The following is a 24,481-nucleotide window of genomic DNA, read 5'->3' as shown; positions in this document are numbered from 1 at the left end:
ATAAAGGACTGCTCTAATATACCATTTCACAACCTCACCCTCACTTAAAGTGCAGTTAGTCATGATGCTGAGAACAGACTCTGAATGGAGTTGAGGCTATCTGGATTTACATGCCTTTTAATAAAATAAGTACAATCTATAAGCTGCAGCTCAAGTGTGAACATTGTTTTCAGACATCTTCACAAGCTAGTTGAGTGAAAACCAACCAAGAATGTTTCTAAGAGTGAACTTCCTTTATTTTCTGCCCAGTTATGAACTTGTGGGATTACTTGCAACTTATTGCTGATGGCTTTAGATTTGCAATGGAGAGGAAAATGTCTGACCACTTCTTCCTCAGCTCAAAAAAAAACCAACCAACCAACCAAAAAAAAAAAAAAAAGAAAGAAAAAAGAAAAAAAACCTCCACACCAAACAAACAAACAAAATTTGTTTGAAAGTGTTGCAAAGAACTTAAGTCTCTCTCTTTTTCTGCAGTTCTTCCATAAACAGGCATGTTCAGATGCTATTAAGCTAGCAGCGTGATATTCTATTGCATTTTATATCTTTTTTATGTAAAACAAAAAGTAAGACAAAATGTGTCCCCTAGCAGGGTAATTTGAAGTACATAACATGGTGGACTAAAGGCAGATTTTCTCATTTGCAGTCCAATGCTTACAGAAAATTATCTTTCAAATTTTTGAAATTAACTCCACACCTTGGTCTCTTCCAAAGACATTCAGAGTTACAGTCATGTAGTATTCTTACCAAACACATCATAACATGTAGCAAGACATGCAGATACCAATCCATGGTAGGCAGCTTAATGTTATTAGAACAAGTCCTTATTTTAATTGGAAAGACAACTTGGATTTCATTACTTTCCTGAACACAGACACATGACTGCTATTAAACACTAGATGCCATAGTTGCTCATATAACAGCAATCCAGTCTCTGCTTTGCTCTGTCCATAAAAACAAAACAAAACAGAAAAACAAAAAAACAACCACACATTTTCAACATATTTCCCTGTGGTGTATCAAAGTACTCATACATTGAGCTAAAAATAGAACTGCAGGTAGATACTTGAAAGATTTCTGCTCCAAATATCCTTATACTCAACTCTTTCATAGCCTTCCTTGATAGCACAAATCAGCTTGCAGTTCAGTTTCATTTTGGATGCGTTTAAAATATTTACGGTCATCTCCCACCTCCTGGGTTCACTTGTTCATTTATTTATTTAATCTATTGACAAACATAAGTGTTGTTTCCCCTGGTGTCAGACCAAGGAATTGGTGTTGCTAACATGGACTAGAAGAGTAACTCCAGTTTATGTGAGAACAATGGAAGCATGTAGGTGTCATATGTTACCCCTGTGTGACCCCCAGCTGCAAGCAGAAAACTGGGGGCACTGTGGCAGCAGGATGTGTGGGTGTGCATGGGGCTTTCACTGCTGGAGGCAGTGCTGCAGATGAGTTGCAGGACTCAGCCAAGCTGAGCATGCAAAGCACAGGCAGTGGGAGACTGCTTTTAAGCAGAAGACTTCTATGGGAAGCTGAGATGCCCGTGATGCTGGTAATCCCTAATGCTGTAGTGAATGCTTTTGAAGGATGGTTGAACCTGAGGTACAGTGCTTATGACTGTTATTGCAGCCATGCTCAGCCAGGACAGCATCTCATGTCCATTGCCAAGTCCAAGAACGCTGGTTGCAATTGACCAGCTTTTAATTTTATTAAAAATTCTTACCTCTTTTCAGCTTTCAGAAGGGGGCTAAAGCAGTCAATTCTCAAAAGCACACAGGCAGACTCACGAAGGAGGATAAAGGCAGCCTGCCTCAGGTGCCACAGGTCTGAGGCCTGAGGTGGAACTGATTGGCGCTGCATAAACAGTTTGGGCCTGCACAAACTGCTTGAGGTCACTGTGATGACAGCTGTGAGCAAATGCATAGATGGGCCTGGTAGCCAGAGGTTTGCTTACGGGCATGATAAAACTCCAGCCTGCACATAGAGAGGCAAACAGCAATGAGCAGCTCTGGAAAAGACATTCGGCCTCAGGGCAGCCAGGCAGTGTGCTGCCTAAGCCTGAGCTCTCACAGCTCAGAGACACGAAGAGCACACAGTTCATTGTATTTTGCAGAAAAGACTGAAAATTACTCCCGTGAATGACCTCTTCATAGCTGAGGACCATCTAATGCAGGCTTTTTTCTTCTGTTAGGCGGGCAGAGCAATTTCTGTCTATTTGGAAAAAGGTCTGACACTCTTTTCCTACTACTCCATCATTTTTTGCTGTCATCACACAATCCCAAAGCCCATACCCTTCTTTTGTTCTGGCATTCATGTATGAGACTTAAAAAAAATGATAATAGGCAACTCATGGCCTTTGAGAGCTACAAAATGGGTGATTTTGCTGGCAAACAATTGAACATACATCACTGGTTCTTCACTAACTTGAATTTATTTCTGTGAGATGACAATTGGGCATTAGGAACCATTGTGGAACCTTATGGATTTTTCCGAAGATGAGCAACTTGCATGAGGTGAATATAAACATAAGGGATGAGGGTGATCAGAAACAATCAGAATCACAGAACAGCTTGGGTTGGAGGGGACCTCAAAACTCATCCAGTTCTAACCTCCAACCATGGGCAGGACTGCCACCCACTCGATCTGGCTGCCTAGGACCCCAAAGCTGCTCCTGCGGGTTCCTACGGCTCATGATAACACACTTGGGCCATGGCAATAAAGGAAAATATGCAGTTAGGAAACAGCATGGAGTGGAGGCAGAGGACAGCCTCCCCCAACCCAGTCACAGTCATAAGCTGTGTCCCTCAGGGATTGGTATTGGGATTGGTGCTCTTCAACATCTTCATAAATGACATAGATGATACACTGGAAGAAAGGGAAGCCATGCAAACCTGGACAGGCTAGAGAAGTGGGCCCGTGAAAACCTGATGAGATTCAGTAAGGCCAAGTGCAGGGTACTGCACCTGGGTCGGGGCAATCCCAGGTACTTACACAAACTGGGAGAAGAAGTCCTTGAGAGCAGCCCTGCTGAGGACTTGGGGGTCCTGGTAGACGAGAAGCAGGACATGAGCCAGCAGTGTGTGCTTGCAGCCTGGAAGGCCAACTGTACATTAAAAGAGGAATGGCCAGCAGGGAGAGGGAGGTGATTGTCCCCCCTCTACTCAGCACTCGTGAAACCCCATCCAGGCCTGGGGTCCCCAGCACACAAAGCAAAGAGCTCTTGGAACGGGTCCAAAGGAGGGCCACTAAGATGATCAGAGGGCTGGAGCACCTCTCCTGTGAAGAAAGGTTGAGGGAACTAGGCTTATTTAGCTTGGAGAAGGCTCTGGAAAGACCTCATTGTGGCTTTCCAGTACTAGAAGGGAGCATATAAACAGGAGGGAGTATAGCTGTTTACAAGGGTGGATAGTGATAGGACAAGGTTCTAAAACTGAGACAGGGGAGGTTTAGGTTAGATATTAGGAGGAAGTGGCGACACACTGGAACAGGTTGCCCAAGGAGGCTGTGGATGCCCCATCCCTGGAGGCATTCAAAGCCAGGCTGGATGTGGCTCTGGGCAGCCTGGTCTGGTGGTTGGCAACCCTGCACACGGCAGGGGGTTGGAACTAGATGATCACTGTGGTCCTTTCCAACCCAGGCCCATTCTGTGATTCTCCCAGCACTGCACCCGTGTCTTTCAGGAGCACACCTGAGGCAGACACAGCACGGGATGCTCCCGCCGCCGCCCTCGGGCGACTCGCAGCCACGCCCGCCGAACAGCCGAGGCGCCGCCGACGCCCGATGCCGGAGCGGGGCCCGGCCATTGGTGGGCGCCGGGGTCCGGCGGGACGCTGGAGGCCGGGCCCAGCGACGGGGTACGGCGCGGAGCTGCTCGGCGGAGACCTAAAAAAATCGTTTCCTTCCGGAGCGACGGTGGCGGGGCCGTAACTTCCCCGTTCGGACTGGGCATCGGCGTCCTCCGGAGTGAGGCGCTCGGAAGCCGCGGAGGAATGTAGCGGAGCGGGAGCGAGGGCCGCCGCCGTGTGGAGGAGGCTGAGCGGTGGGAGGGGCGGGGAGGGACCAGCCGCGGCAGTGACAAGGTGCCAGCGAAGCCGAGGGGACGCTGCTAGCGCTCCGCCGCCCACGTCGCCGCCCGCCCGGAGAAGTTTGCCTCGCGAGCAGCGCAGCCGCCGGGGCCACCGCGGCCGGGCGGGAGAGCCGCGTCCGAAGCCGCCGCACCCGGAGCCGCGGCGGGACCGGGGGTCGCCTCCGGCGGGACGCGGCGGGGTGACGTCGCCCCGCCTGCGCCATGGCAGCGCGCTCGCGGAGACCCTGGCTGAGCGTGGTGCTGGGGCTGGTGCTGGGCTTCACTGCCGCCTCCTGGCTCATCGCTCCCCGGGTGGCCGAGATGAGCGAGAAGAAGCGGCGCGGCGCCAGCCTCTGTTCCTACTACGGCCGCGCGGCGGGGCCGGCGGCGGCCGGGGGAGCCGGCGCGGCGGGCGAGCAGCCGGCGGCCGCGGCGGTGCTGGGCGGCGCGGGCGTGCGGAGCAGCCCATGGGAGCTGCCGGCGGGAGAAGAAGGCGCGGTGTCCAGCCCCGCCGCCGGCGGAGAAGCGGAGCAGGAGGAGGAGGAGGAAGGCGGCGAGAAGCGGAGCGGGCGGCCCGGCGGCAGCCGCAACGGGAGCGGCGACTGGGGAGGCGCGGCGGGCTGCGCCAAGCCTCGCAACTTCCTCTATGTGGGGGTAATGACGGCCCAGAAGTACCTGGGCAGCCGGGCGGTGGCGGCGCAGCGGACGTGGGCGCCCTCGGTGCCGGGCCGCGTGGAGTTCTTCTCCAGCCAGGGCTCGGCCGCGCCCCCAGGGCTGCCCCCGCTGCCCGTCGTCGCCCTGCCCGGCGTGGACGACTCCTACCCGCCGCAGAAGAAGTCTTTCATGATGATCAAGTACATGCACGACCACTACCTGGACAAGTACGAGTGGTTCATGCGGGCGGACGACGACGTCTACATTAAAGGTGACCGCGGGTGGCCCGACAGCTGGAGGGAGGCAGGGGAGCGGCGTCCCGTCCCATCCGGCGGTGCCCACCGCCGGGGCTGCGGCTTGGCGCTCCTCGGAGGCGGCGTCTTCAGCTACAGTGAGAATTCTCACGTGGCTGAGTAGAACTGCAAGCCGAGCAGAGCCCGAAGTCTACCTGTAAAGCTGCTGCTGTGCTTTGCAGCGTGTCCGGAAAGTATCGGCCCAGGTGCCGTGTGGGTGTTGTAACACCGTTAGTTAAGGACGTTCTGCAACCTTTTCCCTTTTGGTATGTGCTTGCCACTGCCTAAGGAAAAAAGTTGCCTTCTGATAACAAGAGAAAAACCACTGTTATTTGTTCTTCCTAGGGAAGTATGGCAAAGCAGAGGCGTAAGTCTGGGTTATGAGTGTGGTATGAACTGTAGAAAGTTAACTTGAGGTAACCGCACTATTTATCATTTGGTTTGTCTGAGTCATTTAATAGGTTCCTTACTTGTCAGCTGTCATTCATCTCTGAACTGCTTACACACCTCACCTACATGGATTTGGTTGCAGAAGTAAAAGCTGGTTCTGTTGTCTTTGGGCTTAGTTCTGAGTCGTAGTGAACCTGTCTTTAATCGGGTCCAAGTTAAACCTATGCACCAACTCTGAATTTCAGGTAAATGCTGAATTACATTTCTTGCAAAAATCGGTAAGCCATTTAAAGGAAAATGCTGGATTTCTGCCACATTCCAAGGGGAAGAACAGAAAATTATTCTGTATCAAAGATTTCTTTTTTTAAGCTTTTTTAAAGCTTGAGCTCATCTTTTCCAAAATCAATCTCATTAGATGTAATAGCTGACATTTTTCCTCAGTGTCTCTTCCTCCTCAGCTTAGAACTATATTGACAAATTGTCTTGCATTAGAGAGTTTTAAACTAGCGAGGGAATGATTTCCATCAGTGTTGGCTGAATAATGTAAGGCTTTGATCATATTCTCTCTTCAGGCTACGTGAAAGTGCCATTGAAATATTAATTGAGGATATTCATCTTAAAAAAGAGTCTGAGAAATATGAAGTTGCCCAAAGATACTACACTGGAGGTCATTTCCTGTGATAGACTAAGGTGCCTGTTAGATTTCAGAGAAGAAGTTTGAGGTGCAGGAAAACAGATGGCTGACTAAGTGGACAGATAACAGTGGTCTTTTATTTTTTCAGGTGAAAAATTGGAGGAGTTTCTTCGCTCACTGAACAGCAGTAAGCCTCTGTATTTGGGACAGACTGGTCTGGGTAACATTGAAGAACTTGGGAAGCTGGGACTTGAGCCTGGAGAGAATTTCTGCATGGGAGGGCCAGGAATGATCTTCAGCCGGGAGGTTCTGAGGAGGATGGTGCCTCACATAGGTGAATGCCTTCGTGAGATGTACACCACTCATGAGGACGTGGAGGTGGGCAGGTGCGTCCGAAGATTTGGAGGAACGCAGTGTGTTTGGTCCTATGAGGTAAGTAAAAGGATTTGTCCCGCAGGGTTGTTTGTTTACAGGGTTTTGCATCTTGCAGAGTGTCTGCCATCTCTTTCCACCATAATTAGGTTTTAATAAATGCATTAGAATGTAAACTGCAGACTGCAAGGAGAAGTGGTAGGAAAACATTCATAGCACGTGGCTGCAACCATCTATTATTTCTACTTGTATTTTTCAGTTTTCATTTGTGATGGTTACTGTAGCTTATATCTTTGAGCAGCCATGTTGTAAGTATTGCTATGTGATAAGTTGCTAAAGCGTTACCTGTCGGTTTTCTATAAATAGCCCTTGGCAGGATCCTGCTCTATTTGATGTATAATATTGAAGTTGGACCCTTTCAGAAGTCATTTCTATATAAGCATCTGGCATATCATTTTCTTCCATGGCATAGATTCATAAAATATGCTGTGGTTTTTGAAGAGAAATTGCCTTATTTTCTTATTGCCTTATTTTCTTAATTATTTGGATGCATTTGAATAGAAATCCTGATGGGCAAATGCAGAAATTGGGACTTCTTTTTTCCTTGTACAGATAGGAAATCTGTTATATTGCTTGTGTCCCAAATATACTTTCAACAGTATTTCACTTAGTGAACTTATTTTACTCAGTGTTTAAATTTATCGCGGAGACACACAGCACAGCAAATCTCAGTATGCTTAGGACCTTTTGGGAAAAAATGACTTCATTCAGTAGCAACATTTTCTGAAGTAATGAAGATTTGTTGCAGCTCCAAAAAAGTTTGTTTGCGGTGCCGTGACTAGGAATCAGGGCTATTTCACTAAAAACATTGTGGTTAATGGCAACATCATCTTTGCAGATTAAAATAGACTGAATGTGCAGCTGACAGGAAGGGTGAAGAGTGATAGCTAATATGATGAATAAAATTTTAGTTATTTTGACTGGTTCTTTAATATTAATCTTTGCTTGTCCTTGTGATGTTACCTTGTTAAGCAGAAAAGTCATTTAAAAGGGGCAGTGAAAGAGGTTATGTGCTATTAAAGACAATAAGTCAGAAAAAATAATTTTTTATTAGTGTTTTTTTTTTTTTTCTGAAAGCCCTGGAAAAAGGTGTCTGTTTAAAACTGGGTTTGGTAGGCTGCACTGTATGAATGGTACATACAGTAAAGAACAGTAGAAAGAACTGTAAATCTTAAATTGCTAATATGGATTTAGGTGGTGGAAATCTTATCTCTTATTCCACTATAGAAATGTGTTTTTAAAGACTACTTCAACAAGTGGTTTGAATTAAAATGTGATAAAATACACCAGCTGTACTGCCAGAGCAGGGAAGGTATTTATTGTGCAGATGGGGATCAATGTTATACTAGTAGTTCTTAGTCAGACTTTTAAGCACTAGTAGCTTAATTCTGTGTTCTGGTATATTTGGACTTTGCTTGTGAAAGTTCATTTTAAAATTCTTACAGGCATTCAATGCCTGCTTATCTGTATCAGATATTAGAATTCTAATTCTGGCCTGACAGTAGTATCTTGGAAGTTTTTTGTTTGTTTGTTTTCTTTTTTCTGTTTTGTCATATCAAGAAGAAAAGTGATGATAACTTGGTTATAATTTATTTTATCATTGAACGTCAAGAAATTTTTGTTCCAGAAATTGAGTGTAAGTGGGGTAGAGCAAAATATGAGTTTGCTTTTTTTCTGTTTTGGAGACTTGTGTCTAGGATGGACTGCAAAGTGTGTTCCACATTTGTCTTGAAGTCTTCTTGTACTGAAGTACTGAACTGAGTCCTGCTGGGCTGCAAGGTTTTTATGAACATCACTGCTTTTAGGGAGATTTTGAGGTTTGAATGTGTAGCTGAAAACTAATGTGAACTGGGAACAGTTCTATTCAGGTTTGTAGGAATAGAAAACCTCTAGAATGAAGTTGAATCTATGTGACATAATTTTGTTACTGGATTTATTCTCTAGGAACGGGAACTGAAAGTCTTTTTTTGTTGTTAAAGATGAAAGAAATTGAAGAACTCATGAGAAAACACGATGTGCTTGATCTTTGCCAGGTGCTTCTGGTGGTGTAGGTGAACCTGACTGCTGCTCAGGCTTTGTTTTGTTTCTGTGTAGAGGTACAGTCAGAATGTTGTGCTTGCTTGTATGCCTATATTGGCTTACACTTATACTGGCTGGCGAGGAAAGGACTACAGTGTTATTTTAAGAGTACTTTTTTCCATCAGAAAGAACAGGAAAAGAAGAGGTATATGAACCTGCAGTTACTGTTGCTTAGAGAGTAATCTTCTGGACTTTAATCCTTCTTGTGCCCAGTAGGAAGCCAGGGCTGAGAGTTATGGCTGAGGTGATCTGTCTCTCTGTCTCTGCTGACAGCACTCTTCCTCTTTAAATCACAAGTTAGTCACTGGATTGCTGAGAAAGCTAGTCTAATAACAGAGTTTTTGGGGCACTTGTGTGGAGCAGAGGAGAAACCAGCCTGCCCTGGGGCTGCTGTTTGTCAGATGCCCACAGTCAGCATTAAAGGTGGCTGTTGCTGGAGGGCAGTGGCTGCCCAATACAGCTGTTCTGCTTGGCCCTGCCATGCTGTGCATGCCTGTGGTGAACTGGAGTGAGGGTAAACCATCCAAATCTATGCTCCTGTCTGACGGAGAGACAGAGGGGCGGTGGTGCTCAGGAGTGTCTGAGAGAACAGCATTAGGCTGGTAGAATCTTAAAGGTCAGGAAAAACAGCTGAGCAATGGCAGCAATGCAGTGCCCCTGCATGGGCAGGAGAGACTGGTGGAGCCCTGTGTTGTGCTCGGATCGTTTCCTTTTTGCTTTTTGCAGGAAATCCTTCTTTGTTCAGATGCGTTTTTCAATTATGTCTTAACTTATTCTCCAGTTTTGGCAATGCTGTAGTTTTGATTAAGGTGTGATAAAACTGGCACATTTGCCATAAGTGCCTCTCTAAAAAGTCTCAGGGATTTTTCTTTTTCAGCTGTTAGTATCCTATGCTTTCCCAGATCGATAATAATAGAAATTAAGTCGGATCTTCTGTGTTCTCAGAGTCGATATTTCAAGCGACCAACTCTCCTCCACTAATTTTGAAGCCTAGAAATGCTTTGCAGCAGATGAAGAGGGTAGCTTGGTGTTAGTGACTCACACTTTGTTTTATTCTTTGGAAAACAGAGATACAGTTGAAAAACAGACATCGTGTTCCATGCTTTGGTCTTTGTGAGGATCTATTCTGTAAAGGGCTATTCTGTAAATGAAAAAAAAACCCAAAACTCGAGAAGGCTGATTGCTTTATTCTCATCCCTTCCTCTTTTCTTTTTTTTAAACTGATGTGTATGGTGTTAAAAGCTAGCTTTGTAATTTGTAATCTAAGTACATAACAGATCAGAAAAGGACAAAAAAAATAAGGTGACTATAACAATTCTAACAGAAATCAAACATCATCACAATATAGATACTATCAGTGATCCAGGAGATTTTTTTTTTTCCAGAAATGGAAAGGTGAGAAATAGAACATAAAACTAATTAAGATTTTGAGACTTTTATTCTAATGCTAAGTTTGTAAGGGTTGTCTTTTTGTAGACTTTATTCTACTTCCTACAGGAGAAAATAGGCATTAAAACTGCATTCACAGAAAATGCCCTATACACTTTAAATGTTTTGGTGATGGATGCTTCGATATTGAAAAAAATGTAATTTGACTGTACATACAAGCAATCCACATTAATGACTGTATATATTTTCCCACTGTTTAATAGTCTCGTCTCATCAACTTTTTTTTAATTTTGTTTTAAATAAAAGAACTCTTTAGTATTGTATTTGTTTTCTATTCCCAGTACTTGGAGTAAGTATCCTGCAAACATATCTCTTTAGATCCAATTGCTTGCCCTGGCACTGTGACTGTCTCTTGAGGTATAGGAATGCCTACAAATCATCTTCTGCTTCTGCTGAAAATACTTTCTTTAAATGTTGATTTTCCTTTCTTATGTCTCATAGTTTTTGGTGAGGGACTTAGCTGTTTGCGTTTTGGTGGTCCTTTTTGGAGAAAAGGATTGGACTTGGTGATCCTTGCGAATCCCTTCCAGGTTGGGATATTCCATGACTCTCTGACTTTTTCTCTCTCTGTTTTGAAGATGACACATAAAAGTGGAGCTTTCAGTTGAACACCATACAAACAATTAGGGATGTATTTGTCTTTGGTGAATATAGGGTGGTGTTATGCTGTTAGGATACTGGCAGACTGTGCTTTCTTTAACTATTTCTTATTTAAAGTTACCTTGCTACAGCAACATTAATTATAGTTGATCAAAGTTGATCACTTGATATGGTTCTCACCGGATTAGAAAAGTGATTTGTATTTCCATACCATTTTAGTACAGTGTTTCATAGAATCATATAGAATGCCCTGGGTTGAAAAGGACCGCAATGATCATCTAGTTTCTAGATCATCTAGTGGTTGAAACCTGTAGACCAGGGTTGCCAACCACTAGAGCAGACTGCCCAGAGCCACATCCAGCCAGGCCTTGAACGCCTCTAGGAATGGGGCATCCACAACCTCCTTGGGCAACCTGTTCCAGTGCCCCACCACCCTCTGCGTGAAAGACTTCCTCCTAATATCTAACCTAAATCTCTCCCGACTCAGTTTAAAACCATTCTCCCTTGTCATATCACTATCAACCCTCATAGACAACTGTTTCCCTTCATTCATTTAAGCTAAGTGGTGCAGTTGACACCGTGGAAGGAAGGAATGCCATTCAGAAGGACCTCAGCAGGCTAGAAAGGTGGGTCTGGGTAAATCTAATGAGGTTCAACATCACTAAGTGCTAGGTTTTGCACTTGGACTGGAGGATTCCCAGGCATATATGCAGATTGGAAGGAGCAGTCCTTGAGAGCAGCCCTGCAGAGAAGGACATGGGGGTCCTTGTGGATGAAGAACTTAACATGAGCTAGCAGTGTGCTCTTGCAGCTCAGAAAGTGGTATTCTGGGCTTCATCAGAAGGGGTTGGCCAGCAGGGACAGGGAGGTGATTGTCCCCCTCTATTCTGTTCTTGTGAGGCCCCATCTGGAGTACTGCGTCCAGGTCTGGAGCTCCCAGTACAGAAAAGCCAGAGTTGAAGAGGGCCACAAAGACCATCAGAGGGCTGAAGCACCTCCTTTACAAAGACAGGCTGAGGGAGCTGGGCTTGTTCAACTTGGAGAAGAGAAGGCTGCAAGGTGACCTGAAAGCAGCATTCCAGTACCTAAAGGAGCCTATAAACAGCAGGGGAGTCAACTCTTTGAAAGGATAGATAAGAGCAGGACAAGGGGAAATGGTTTTAAGTTGAAGGAGGGAAGATTTAGGTTGGATATAAGGGGAGAGTGCGAGTGGTGAGGTGCTGGAACAGGCTGCCCATAGAGGCTATGGATGCCCTGTCATTAGAGGAGTTCAGGGCCTGGTTGGATGGGGCCCTGGGCAGCCTGGTCTCATATTAAATATGGAGGTTGGTGGCCCTGCATGTGGTGGTGAGTGTGGGGTTGGAGCTTCATGATCCTTGAGGTCCCTTCCAACCTGGGCCATTCTGTGATCCTGTGATTCTGAAATAGGCAAGGCACTATGTCCCTGCTCCCTCTCAAGCCCCAGAATTCATGAGTTTTGTTACTTTTTCTAGACTTTTTAATATCTCTTTTTGTTTGTATTTAGAAAATCTCATGATAACTTCATTCTGACTTTCTAGCTTCACATCCTTTGAGGAGCTCAAAAGATGTGAGATTCTGCTAAAACAGAAATGGCTCAGAAAAAGAAACTGGAGGTTGTAAACAAGAAGAGTTTAACTGAAATAAGTACAAATTAAATGTACTTTTAGTTACTGGGGTGTTTTTTATGAAAATATATATTTTGAGTTATTGTCCTTATGTGCTGTTATGTTTATTTAAATATTTCATTATGTAACAAAATATTTTAAAAGTACATCTCTTAATTTGAAGTGTAGCAAGAACTACTGACTTTTGATGTTTCTTACTAGTTATGACTAATAGTTTAAGCTCAGGATTAGTCCACAAGTTAGTTACTTTTTTTTCAGTATATATTAGAAACTGGATGGCAAATAAATGTTCCCCTGAGCTGTAATATTCTGGACTTCCTAGCTATTATGCTTAGAAAAGGCTTTTGGTCTGCTTTTAAGAAATCTTTCAAAACATACATACACCTAGCAAACAAAGAACATCTCCAGCTGGAGGTATAATTTTAGGAAATTCTGGAGGAGTAATTGACATAGGCTTTGTGAATGCTGTTTTATGTATAATTTAGTCTTCAAACAAACCTAGGAAAGCGGAGATTACTTTTACATTTATTTTAGCTGAATGCTTTGCAGTCACTTTCCACATTGCTTGAAATTTTATCTTTAGTAAGATAACCCCTTTTGTATGTTAAAAAAAAAGTTTAAGTCTCTTCTGGGATGTGTTAGTTTAAAAAAGCAATTGTAATATTGAGGACTGAGGGACTTAATAAATAGTTAGGTGTTTTTTTGTTTGTTTGTTTTTTGATAAATTATATTGTGGTTAAATATTTAGAAACTTGCAGCATTCCTTTTAATATTTTTGAAATAGGATTATCATTTTTGGTATGGGGTAGTTTTTTAAATTTTTTTGTGCATTTGATACTGTGAAGATTTTTTTGTTTTCAAGATGATGTTATAATCCATAAGTTTTGTGGTTTTTTGTTTTTGTTTTTTTAAATCAACTGTGGAACAAATTAACATCTGAATGGATTTGCGATTGCCCTTTCTGGTTATGGTGTGTGTAAAGAAGCTCCCTGTAGGGTGAAAGCAGATAGGCTAAAGAAATATGGTATGTTCATTCCTGTAGTGTAGTGGAAGCTCCTTAAGACCTTTTAAACTGTTTCAGATATTTATTGCAGCCTTACTCCTGTAAAGCTTAGGAATTTATCTTTCAGTTTGTTCTTTACAGTTATATCAGTGCCATTCTATTTTTTATGTACATACCTGTGTTCTGGCTTCCAGCTTCGTTTTAGGTTTTTGGCTTTTGATTTTTCTTGACCATAGTGTGCCTGTTAGCATAATAACTTTTCATCTCCAAAGGGGACTTTCTTACCAGTGAGCTCTTATACTGCCTGAAGAACACAACTTCTTATTTTTGATTATGATAAACGTCAGTGACTTTTTCAGTAACTTTATATTGTTTGTGTGAAAAATTTTCTAAAGTACATGAGTTTTAGTTATAGAAATCAGGGAATTTAGCTAGAATAGATGTTAAGTGATGACAAAGCATTTTGTCAAATGAAACTTTTATTAAGCTTTTCTATTTTTTTAAATTGTTAACTTTTAAATTTGTTAAGTATAAACCATTGAATAACAAATGAAAACAGATTTTAGTACTCTTGATTCTTTTTGTCTTCTTTTTTTAACTTGTTTTCATGTGGGAAGGAAGGGGGAAGCAAGGGGAAAATAAATGCACCTAACCAATTTCTGGAATGAATGAACAAGAATACAAAATATTGGAAAATGGTAGAACATAATTTTTCTTAATATCTGGCCATGGAAATTCTGGAAAATGTGTTTTTAGTATATACAAGAAGGTCATGTAAGTGTATATCTTTTGTGCCATCTTGATGCTTTGAAGTTTGCTTTAAGCTGCGGTGTGAGTTTGTTTACCTCTCCCAAACGTTGGTTGCTCTTTCTACCTTCAGAAAGAATTCTGCCCAAGAACTCTGCATTGGGCATCCTTATATGCATCTTGGTCATGAGTAGTCAGTGTTTGCTGCCCTCTTTGAACTCAGTAAGCCATCATGTTTAGCATATGAAACATGAGAGTGAACCTAGCTTCAGATTTGCTTCTACTTTCCTCTTCTTCTTGAGCGTAAGCATGTATGTTTGGTGATGGAAGCTTTGTGATGGGGACAGATGTGGGAGATGTGTCATCTTCCTGTAGTGTCCACCTGGAATGGCTTGTCATTAGTCTGAGTGTGCTCACCAGCTGCCCAGCCCAGTCCAGGCTTCCTAGGTAATCAGCATGACAATGCTTGGAGCGGCAGTGGTGGTGTTATTTTACTGTGCATGGTGCTAGAATCAGGAGAGGGATGTGATGAAAGAAGCTAAGTTGGAACAGCAGGCTGACGTGCCTGCACTGAGGTGTTTAGGAAGAGTTTCTGTTAAATCAGCACTTTGTGTTTGAGACTTCTATCCTCACAAGACTTCTCTTGTGACGTATTGCCTTATAACAGGCATATTCGAGGAATGTAAAAGTGCTTATGCTCCCATATTGATCTGAACAGGATTTCTATTAGCTGTGGATTCTGCTGATAAAATGCTGACAAAAATTAATTAGCTCAGAATGGGAAAATCTAATTGACACCCTCAAAACAGCCATGTTAGGTATTTAAGTATGTTCGAAGATATTCTATTATATGCTATTCTTAGTTGAATAATCATTGGTAAAATGTTTTCTTACATGCTATTCTTAGTTGAATAATCATTGATAAAATGTTTTCTTACATCTGAACACTGGTGATGCCTACTTTTGCATTTGAAAATACATGTAAGTATCTCTGTGGGAGCTTCCCATAAGGTCTTAAAATAACTCTGCTGTTGCCATTTGGAATGTTGAGTACTGCATCATAATTTTACTAAATAACTTCATTGTTTATTTTCCGTTGCTAAACATTATTTGGAAAATCTTCTGTTTTCCTTGGAAGTGACCTTTGAAAAGATCTGTTTGAAGGTTCTGCATTAAAACTGTAGAGTTGCTGGTAGAAGCAAATTAGTTGATAATTCCACTAGTTTCAATACCTGTGTGATCTTCAGCGTAGAGTCAGTTTGTGGTTTTTTATAGCTTGAGAGAAAATAGAAGATGATGCCTGGGAGTGAAGTAAGGGAAAGAAGGGATTTGTGCTTTTCTTATTGATTCTGTTGTTTATGTTTAGCCATAATTACATCAGTCATTTTGGTAAAATACAAGTCCTGGCGGATTAGATATTACCCTCTACAAATTAAGTAATTATTTTCTTTCATGTCACATCTACCTGCATGACGATAATGGATAACTAAAATGTTTCCTATGTAAAGAGTTTCAGTTGTATTTTAAGAGAAGCTTTAATGATTAATACAAGGACACAATAAGTTGTTACTGTGTTGTTTGGTTTTTCTTTAATGGTTTCAAAATGTTTTTTAATGTTTTATAGTGTAATTAACAAACATTGTTCACTGAGAGTAAATACTTCATAAGGAGAAATGTTCAATAGAGCTCTTTTGGCATCTGTTCATTAGTACAGATTATGAGTACTTTTGTGTCTAATAGATTGATATTTCCATTTATTCCCATATTCTAAGGAAAGAATTAAAAATAATTTCGTGTCTATTTTTATGCTTCTTAGTTGCTTAAAGTCTAGCTGGTTGCTGAAGGACAACCTGATGCAAGAAGCCCAATTTTTTATTTGGATATTCTTGCAGATCTTACATGGGTTTTACTGTCTAAGCTCATGAAAATCTAGGGCTGTGTGCTGATGTGTTCCTGATGTATTGTGTTCTGATTGCTTTGAAGGATGCGTACTGGAGCATATCATCTGACTATGTGTTGGTAAATCTTTCTTTGTAAATACGTTTGCAGCTCCTTACTGGAACTTATTTAATTTTTCTAATAAAATTATGCGTAAGTATATCATGTACTGTTTCTAGAACATGTATTTATCACATAACAGCTCTTTATTCTCATGAGTAACCAAAACTGACCCAGAAATTACTTACAAATAGTATTTTAGGAGAAAAAGATTTTGCATACCACTGAAAATCATCCATTTCTGAACCTGTATTCTGTGTGTTCTTTTTCCCTCATGTAAACAACAGAAAGTCTCTCTCCTTCTTGCTCTTGAATATATGAAGATATTTAAAGGTATTACCGACTTTCTTGAATAAAATTCAATCTTTAAAATGCTGCTAATTAGTGCTTCTAATCAATGCTTGAATTATGGTATAGAGGCATTTGTACTGTTTTATTGCTTCTGTCTTGTTCATAGCTAACACACACATTTAATGAGTGATATTCTTTATTTTTCAAAGTTTTTTTCTTGTTCTCTATTAAGGCACACAAACTTTCCACCATATTTTCAAAAATAAAGAAACCCTCCTACCTTACAGGCTTGCTGATGCATGATTTACTTTTCAGTTCTTGGGCTAAATGCTCTCTAGCATTTTCACCTGGAGACTTGTTCTTTCTCTTTGCTTGTGAAAATGAAAGGACCCTTCTGGGAAGACTTTCCATTATTCAGCTAGTATAAGCATCTCTTCCCAGCCTTCCCATTTATATTGTGCTGCACTTAAATAGTAGATTTTCCCTTTTTACCTGTGCTGAGCCAGACAAACTGTGCCACAGGGATACTGTGAAAATCTGATTGCTTCAGTAAGAAGCTTCTCTTCTTTGCCTTTGAAGTTCTGTTTGACAAATACACAGCTGTTTGCGCCTGTACCATGTTTTATTTACCTTAGAAGGCTCTGGTTTCTTCCCTTGAGCTTTGCTTTACCTTTTACTGTGGCACTAAATGTTTATTCTACTGGAATCTGTTTCATTCCTGCAACTCAGGATTATTCATCAAGTTGTACATTCATTATCATTCTGCATTTGGTTGGTACTGTTAGCTCAGTGTCATCTTCAACCATTTTCAAATATTGAGCTTTTGACTAGCAGAGTATTTTTTATATGCTAAAATTTACTAGTTTAGCAGTCACGTTTAGTCATGTCACCACTGTACAACTGTGCTGTCTTCAGCGTGATGTTTTATGAGATAAAAATTATATTTCCCTATATAAAGAGAACAAGTTTGATTAGCCTAATGGTCTACAGAGCAAAGGCAGGTGCTGTGGCAGCGGGAGAAGGAGGGTGCTGCATTGTGTGATCACATCCCACATGGAAAATACAGTTGTTCCAACTCTACCTCCAATGAGAAGAATGATTAGTGAGTAAGAAAGATTTTATCTTGCAAAGATGTTAATCACACGTGACATGAACTGCTAAGTGCTGTTCATTCTGACTATTCAGTGCATTTTACAGCAGCTAATCTAAACCTTCCCTCCTTGAGCTTAAAACCATTCCCTCTTGTCCTATCACTGTCTACCCTTTTAAAAAGCTATTCTCTTCCTTTGGTCTCTGTGATTAGCCATTTCTTTTTAGCTTTTGTTTAATGTAGAAAATATCTTAAATAAGCATGTTACTTACTGTAAATCTCCACATGATCTGAATGGACATAGGCAGAAATTCCAAGAAATAATTAACATCTCTGGTGGTCCTGGGATGAAGGATGAAGTCATTCTCGCTGTAAATTTCCAACCTCTTAAGGGGACGTAGCCCAAAACAATTCCCTCTGATGTTACATTGAGCTGAGGCATCTATTTTGCCATCTTATCTTCAACAACAGGACATCTATTCTGCTTTCTTATGTTCACTTGACAACAAGCTCCACAGCTTCCTCTGCATTCTGTTCTTGAGCTTACATTTACACAAGCCTCCTGTCCTTCAGTTTATATCTGCTCAAGTTATGCAAAAGGTTGTTCTTATAGTATACAAATACTGTTCTTGTGATTCAATATACATAGGTAAATATATATAAAAGTTAACGAGGCTAGGAAAGCAATCCAGTACTTTTAAATGTGATAGCTAGAGCTAATTTCCTTGAAATGTCAACCATGAAATAAAGATTTTTTTTTTTTTTAAAGAGGCTTTTGGTTATTCAGAAGTATGTTCTCCTGAAAACAAGGACTCGGTAAATGTGATCTCTCAAGAAAACAATGTGTATGGTGAAAATCACATCTTGAAAATGCATTATTTGGGAAAGATGTTACGGCATCATGCATACTAGGTGAATAAAATAGAAAGCAGAATGAAAATTTCTAGTCCTGGGTGGGTATGTTCTTCAAGTTTTCTGATTTGTAATGACACATAGCTGAACCTGCTGGCTGTTGTGAATGTGCATTTTCTTTTTAAAGGTATACTGAATGAGCATTATGAAGAGACTTGCCAATGTGTCACCCTGTAGCTGTAAGGAGGTTACAGTGATTTCCAAAGATTATATAGCCTTTACTTAAGAGGCTTTTATAATGTGTATATAGCATTTATAAGCATTGTGTTCAGTTGATCTATGGTCTAGTGCTAAGACCTGTATTCTAAAAGCAGAATCTTTTTTTTTTTTTTTTTTTTGAAGTTAGCAGAATCTGACTTACTTTTTCATATAAAAGTAGAGATTTTTTTTTTCCAGCTGACAATGGATGATAAGTTTCAAAAATCATCCAAGTGTAATATGAATGCTCTCTTTTTAAGTTTAGCAACTAGCTTAAATTACATTCATTAAATTCATTTAAATGTGTATGTAATAAAATATTAATGTATGGTCATGTTAAGCAGAGTAGCGTTTGCCTTTAGTGTGAATTTCTTTGAAGTATGAATAAATTATACAGCATTTTGTACATAGTGCTACAGTGAGTAATCTAAGACAGGGAGAATGCTTAAGGAGTGAAGAGTCCTTCAGGATCTTATCTCAAATTTCACTCAGGAACAAGTCCATAGTTGTACTTCAGTTATAGTTACTTTAATTTAAACATTTGTTCACATTTTAAAAATTATTTTCTAAAAATACAGACTTTAATTCTAACATTCAGAGCTTTTCCGCTTCAATAATAAGTTGTAAATATTTTCTCTGCTAATTCTGTACTCCTTAAGCACTTCAGATCAAACCTCTGACTTGAGGGTTTGTATCAGTCCTATAACTAATATGAAGCAAACAACTCAATCTGCTTACTGTGTAAGTGGTGTACTTCTGCTAGCTCCAGGAGCTTTCTTGAAAGAAAAACATGAGTTTTTGCAGAATCCAGCTTTTCCTGAGCAAAGAGATTAACTGAAGTTGTAGATACAGAGCAGTAGTATCTTTTCATAGTGATGTTTGTTAACTGCTGTTCTGTCTTTAGTTACAAAATTTTGTGTTGTTGGTGCATTTTTGGTATTGGAACGGTGACAACAGCCATAAAACTTGGGGTTAGCTCAGAGGCCATAGCACATGTAAGTATTAAGACTGCTATGTGAGCTGAGCAATCCAACTGCTAGCTTTGCTCTGATAAAAATTTTTGTCTTGTTATGTTTTTTTCTAGTAGCTGCAGTGTGAAGCCTTTGGCTTATGGGCCAGATACAGTCAGTGAGTTTGTCATGAGCACTGGGTGTTCTGCTTTTTAGTGTTCTGCTTTTGGGTAGCAGAACATCATCATCTCCTTTGCACGTGCAGGAAAGGAACAGTCTTTACTCTTGCTCCTGTCTTGAGAAGTCTCTGGAGTTAGATGTGTGGTTATATGCCATCTACTGAATACAGGAACTGATTTTCTGACATGAATCATAGAATCATAGAATCACAAGATTGGAAAGGACCTACAAGATCACCTAGTCCAACTATCCTCCCGTTACCATTGCTACCACAAGCTACTAAACCATATCTCATAGCTCCTCATCCAGATGCCTCTTGAACACTGCCAGGGATGGTGACTCCACATGAGCAATTTGTGGAGGTTTTTGAGGTGAAAGTGCAATTTTTCTGGGTGTTTTTGAACTGTTTTTTTTTCTTTTTCCCCCCAAAGTCCCAGAAGAGCATCTCTACTTTTCTCTGCTTGCTTGAATTAATAACTGTGTTCACAGATACTTCTCAACTACCAACTACATTCTTTTCCTTTTGAGTTGAAAAAGCTTTTTTTTTTTTAATCTTTCCCAATCAATATTCAATAAGATTATATAATATAATCTTATGCATATAATATAATAAGATATATTCAAGAATCATAATATGTAAAATGTATTGTTTTGTTTCCTGAGCAGCTCTGGATAACTCTTCTGTATTACAGCAGTAGTGCTGAACAGCTATATGCTCTTGCTGGAAGAATTGTTTTGACACAAGACATATTCAAACATAAAGTCAATTGTGTTTGATAGTTCTGCATACCTTTATCATTAACTTCTGCATTACCTGTATCATTAACTTATTTTTAGTAAAATTTTTCTGAAATGTAGAATCATGCAACTGTTGCTGAGTTCAAGAGGTCACATAGTTTATATACACTCTTTCTGTTCACAAATTATCATGAGTTTTCAAAAACTGAATAGTATGATCATCATGAGGCACTCATCTCAAGGCTTTGTCTAGAATGGGGTTGGGAAGAGCTTTTAGAAAGCATATTTAATGTTTAATAGTTTCATATGCATTAATTCCGTAATGTTCTCTAGTTAACAGAGTCACCCAAAAATGCTTTCAGCATGATAATGTACGTTTCCTTAGACTTTCTTCTTGAATGCCAGCAGCCATGTTCTGTGTTCCAAATCTTTCAGATTTTGTCAGTGAGATGTGGTTAGTTCTCAGCATTAATTGGATGAGAGATTTGTGAAAGATCTTGGGTGTTTAAGAGAAATGATTCAGATAATACTTTACGGAGTTCTTACTTTCCTGAATCCGTTCCCAGTGAATGTCTTTGGATGTTGCTGAAGAGTGGAGCACTCAGGGTAGTGATTGTTGAAATGCTGTCTTCAGAAAACATGCAGAGTTTTGTTTCCGTCAACAAATGACCCAAAGAAACTCATTGTTAACTTACTTGACAGTCTTTGTCTAACTTCTTTTGTTTTATGGTCAGCTTATGTAAATCTCTCTACAAAGTGATAGACTATTGTTATATATCTTTAGGCAGCTAATTAATTTCATTTTATATCTGGAGGAATTTTTGCCCTTTAGAGAGCTGAACTGATTGGACTTCCATCTAATACGATGTTTCCTTGCTCATATTTTTTGTGACCTGCACTTAAGTATCCATTCTCAGTGAGACATTAAATAGTCTGTGATAAGCAATATTGTTGTTTCCCAGGTGAGAAGGCCCTGTCCCCGTGGGTGGTTTTGAGCACTCGAAACCTCTGCAGCAGTGCACATGTTGAGGGGATGAGCTGAAGATGAGGAAATGGAAGGCAAAACTATAAGGTCAGAGTGAGGGTGCTTGTTTGAAAACTTTTGCAGGAGCTCTTGAGATGAGAGGACATTAAGGAGGACTTCATGCAACAACATGAAGAATATCACCTTCTTCTCCAGTATAGAGGAGGAGAAAAGTATTCAGAGCAAAGTGAGAATGTGAAAGAGACAAAGCAAGAAGTGAAGAAGAAATATGGTCTTCTAAAAAGGGATGAAAACAAATATGTCAAGTCAGAGAATCATAGAATGACCTGGGTTGAAAAGGAACATAATGATCATCTAGTTTCAACTCCCCTGCCATGTGCAGGGTTGCCAGCCACCAGACCAGGCTGCCCAGAGCCGCATCCAGCCTGGCCTTGAATGCCTCCAGGGATGGGGCATCCACAGCCTCCTTGGGCAACCTGTTCCAGTGTGTCACGTGTGAAAATCTAACCTAACCTCCCCTGTCTCAGTTTAAAACCATTCTCCCTTGTCCTATCACTATTGACCCTCATAAACAACCATTCCTCTTCATGTTTATATGCTCCCTTCTAGTACAGGAAGGCCACAGTGAGGTCTCCCTGAAGCCTTCTTTCCTCCAAGTTAAACAATCCCAGTTCCCTCAACCTTTCTTCACAGGAGAGGTGCTCCAGCCCTCTGATCATCTTAGTGGCCCTCCTTTGGACCCATTCCAAGAGCTCCACATGCTTCCTATACTGGGGACCCCAGGCCTGAATGCAGTACTCGAGATGGGGCTTCACAAGTGCTGAGTAGAGGGGGACAATCACCTCCCTCTCTCTGCTGGCCACTCCTCTTTTAATGCAGCCCAGAACACAGTTGGTCTTCCAAGCTACAAGCACACACTGCTGGCTCATGTTCAGCTTCTCATCTGTCAGGACCCCCAAGGGTCTGCAGGGCTGCTCTCAAGGAGTTCTTCTCCCAGTTTGTGTAAGTACCTGGGATTGCCCTGACTCTGATGCAGCACGCTGCACGTGGCCTTGTTGAACCTCATTAGGTTTTCACGGGCCCACTTCTCCAGCCTGTCCAGGTCCCTCTGGATGGCTTCCTTCCCTCCAGTGTATTGCCTGCACTGCTCAGCTTGGTGTCATCAGCAAACTTGCAGAGGGTGCACTGGATTCCATCCTCTATGTCATTTATGAAGATATGTTGAAGAGCACTGGTCCTATGACTGACCCCTGAGGGACACTGCTTGTGACTAGCTTTCCCTCTATCTCAGAACCACTGATCACAACCCTTTGGCTGTGCACAGCCCGCCAATTCTTAATCCATTGTACAGTCTATCCTTCAAATCCACACCTCTCCAATGAATAGGGAAGGATGTGGTGAAGGACCAGTCAGAGGCCTTGCAGAAATCCAGGTAGATGACATTCACCGGCCCTCCCCCGTCCACTGAAGCTGTCACTCCATCTTAGAAGGCCACGAGATTGGTCAGGCAAGATCTGCCCTTGGTGAAGCCATGCTGGCTGTCTCAAGTCACCTCTTGATATAATATGTGACTTAACATAGCTTTTAGGAGGATCTGCTCCACAGTCTTCCCAGGCACAGAGGTGAGGCCTGTAGTTCCCTGAGTCTTCCTTTCTCCCTTTCTTAAAAATGAGAGTATTGGTTCCCTTTTTCCAGTCACCAGGGACTTCAGCCAACAACCATGATTTTCCAATATGAGGGAGAGCGGCTTGGCAACCACATCAGCCATCTCTTTCAGAACCCTAGGATGGATACCATCTGGCCCCATTGACTTATACACATTCAATTTCACGAGGAGGACTCAGATTTGTTCCACCATTACAGTGGGACAGAAACCACTCCCCACACCCTCACCTAGAGGCTCGTGGTACTGGCAGACACAGGAAGCCTGACCACCCGTGATGACTGAGGCAAAGCACTCATTCAGTACATCAGCTTTTTCTGTGTCTCAGGAAGCCAGCTCCCCATTACCTTTCATCAGAGGGGGAATACTCTCCTTGGCCTGTCTCCTCCTGCCTATGTATCTGAAGAACCCCTTCTTGTTATCTTTCACATCCCTCACCAATTTCAGCTCCTTCTGTGCCTTGGCTTTCCTAATCCTATCTCTACACACATGGACAAAATCTCTGTATTCCTCCCAAGCTACACAACCCTGCTTCCCTCTTTTCTCTCAGTTTAAGCTGCAGGTCCTTGCACAGCCACGATTGCCTGCCTCTCCTGCTCGACTTCATCTGCTGGGGGATGGAGAGCTGTTACGCTCTCAGAAGGGTGTCCTTAAAGAGCTGCCAGCTCTGTTCTGTGCCCATGCCCTTAGGGACAGTTTCCCAGGAGATTTTACTCAGCAGTTCCTTGAGCAGCCAGAATTTTGATCTTCTGAAGCACAGGGTCCTAGCTCTGCTTTTTTTCCAGGCCCCCATTCTTCAAGGCAGGACCTTGAAATTGAGGACTGCTAGAGTTTATAACAAGATGCTTTCCAGAATAGGAGATCCAGCTGGGGTTCCTGTAAGTATATGAAGAAAGCATGCACTGCAGGAACGATTAAATGCTAATAACTTCAAATGGCAGTCAGTTTAAAACGAAATGGTAATGGTGATGGGATGTTCTGAGCAAAAGTGAAGTATCTGTAGTTAAGATGTGACATATGTTTTGGCAGAAGAAGCGACTGTGCTGTTTGTTATTCTTTGAAGGACTGTATTTATTGAGGGCATATAGCTAATATAAACGAAATGCGAATGAAGAGTTTACTCAATTGTAGTTTTAAGAAGAAAGTCATTTCCATAAGAAGCTTTACTAAATCAGAAAGTTTTTTACAGCTCTCCAGATTTATTCAATATAGGTTGTTTTAATTTTTACAGCAGCAGCGTTAGACACCCAAAATAAACACGAAATTAATAAAGCTGTGCAAATAAAAGCAGTAATCCCTGAATGAAAGTAGCTTGTTTTATCTTTGAAGGTATGTTTTATAGTGACTTGCCTTTACTGATGTTCTCATTTTTATTGCTCTTTTTTTCCCTTAAATTCCCTTTAATGGAATAATGTTTTATTATTAAATAAAAAAGTAAAAACATTAATGGCAAGCTCTGTGGTAGGATGATGATGCAGTTTAT

The 24,481-nt window shown here is 41.5% G+C and overlaps 1 protein-coding gene across 1 annotated transcript in view; it reads left to right on the top strand.

Moving 5' to 3' along the window:
- Nucleotides 1–3,853: 3,853 nt before the first annotated feature.
- The window catches only part of CHSY3 (chondroitin sulfate synthase 3), a 141,253-nt gene continuing 120,625 nt past the window's right edge, over nt 3,854–24,481 (top strand). The window contains exons 1-2 of the mRNA XM_031611456.2: nt 3,854–4,991; nt 6,186–6,469. Of these exons, the coding sequence (XP_031467316.1) occupies nt 4,289–4,991; nt 6,186–6,469 (987 nt within the window). The 5' untranslated portion in view covers nt 3,854–4,288. The remainder of the gene's footprint in view (nt 4,992–6,185; nt 6,470–24,481) is intronic.

The sequence above is a fragment of the Phasianus colchicus genome, chromosome Z, assembly GCF_987193195.1.
Source record: "Phasianus colchicus chromosome Z, bPhaCol1.hap1.1, whole genome shotgun sequence".
NCBI lineage: Eukaryota > Metazoa > Chordata > Aves > Galliformes > Phasianidae > Phasianus > Phasianus colchicus.
The sequence above is the reverse complement of the archived record's forward strand: the minus strand, read 5'-3'. Positions and strand labels throughout refer to the sequence as shown.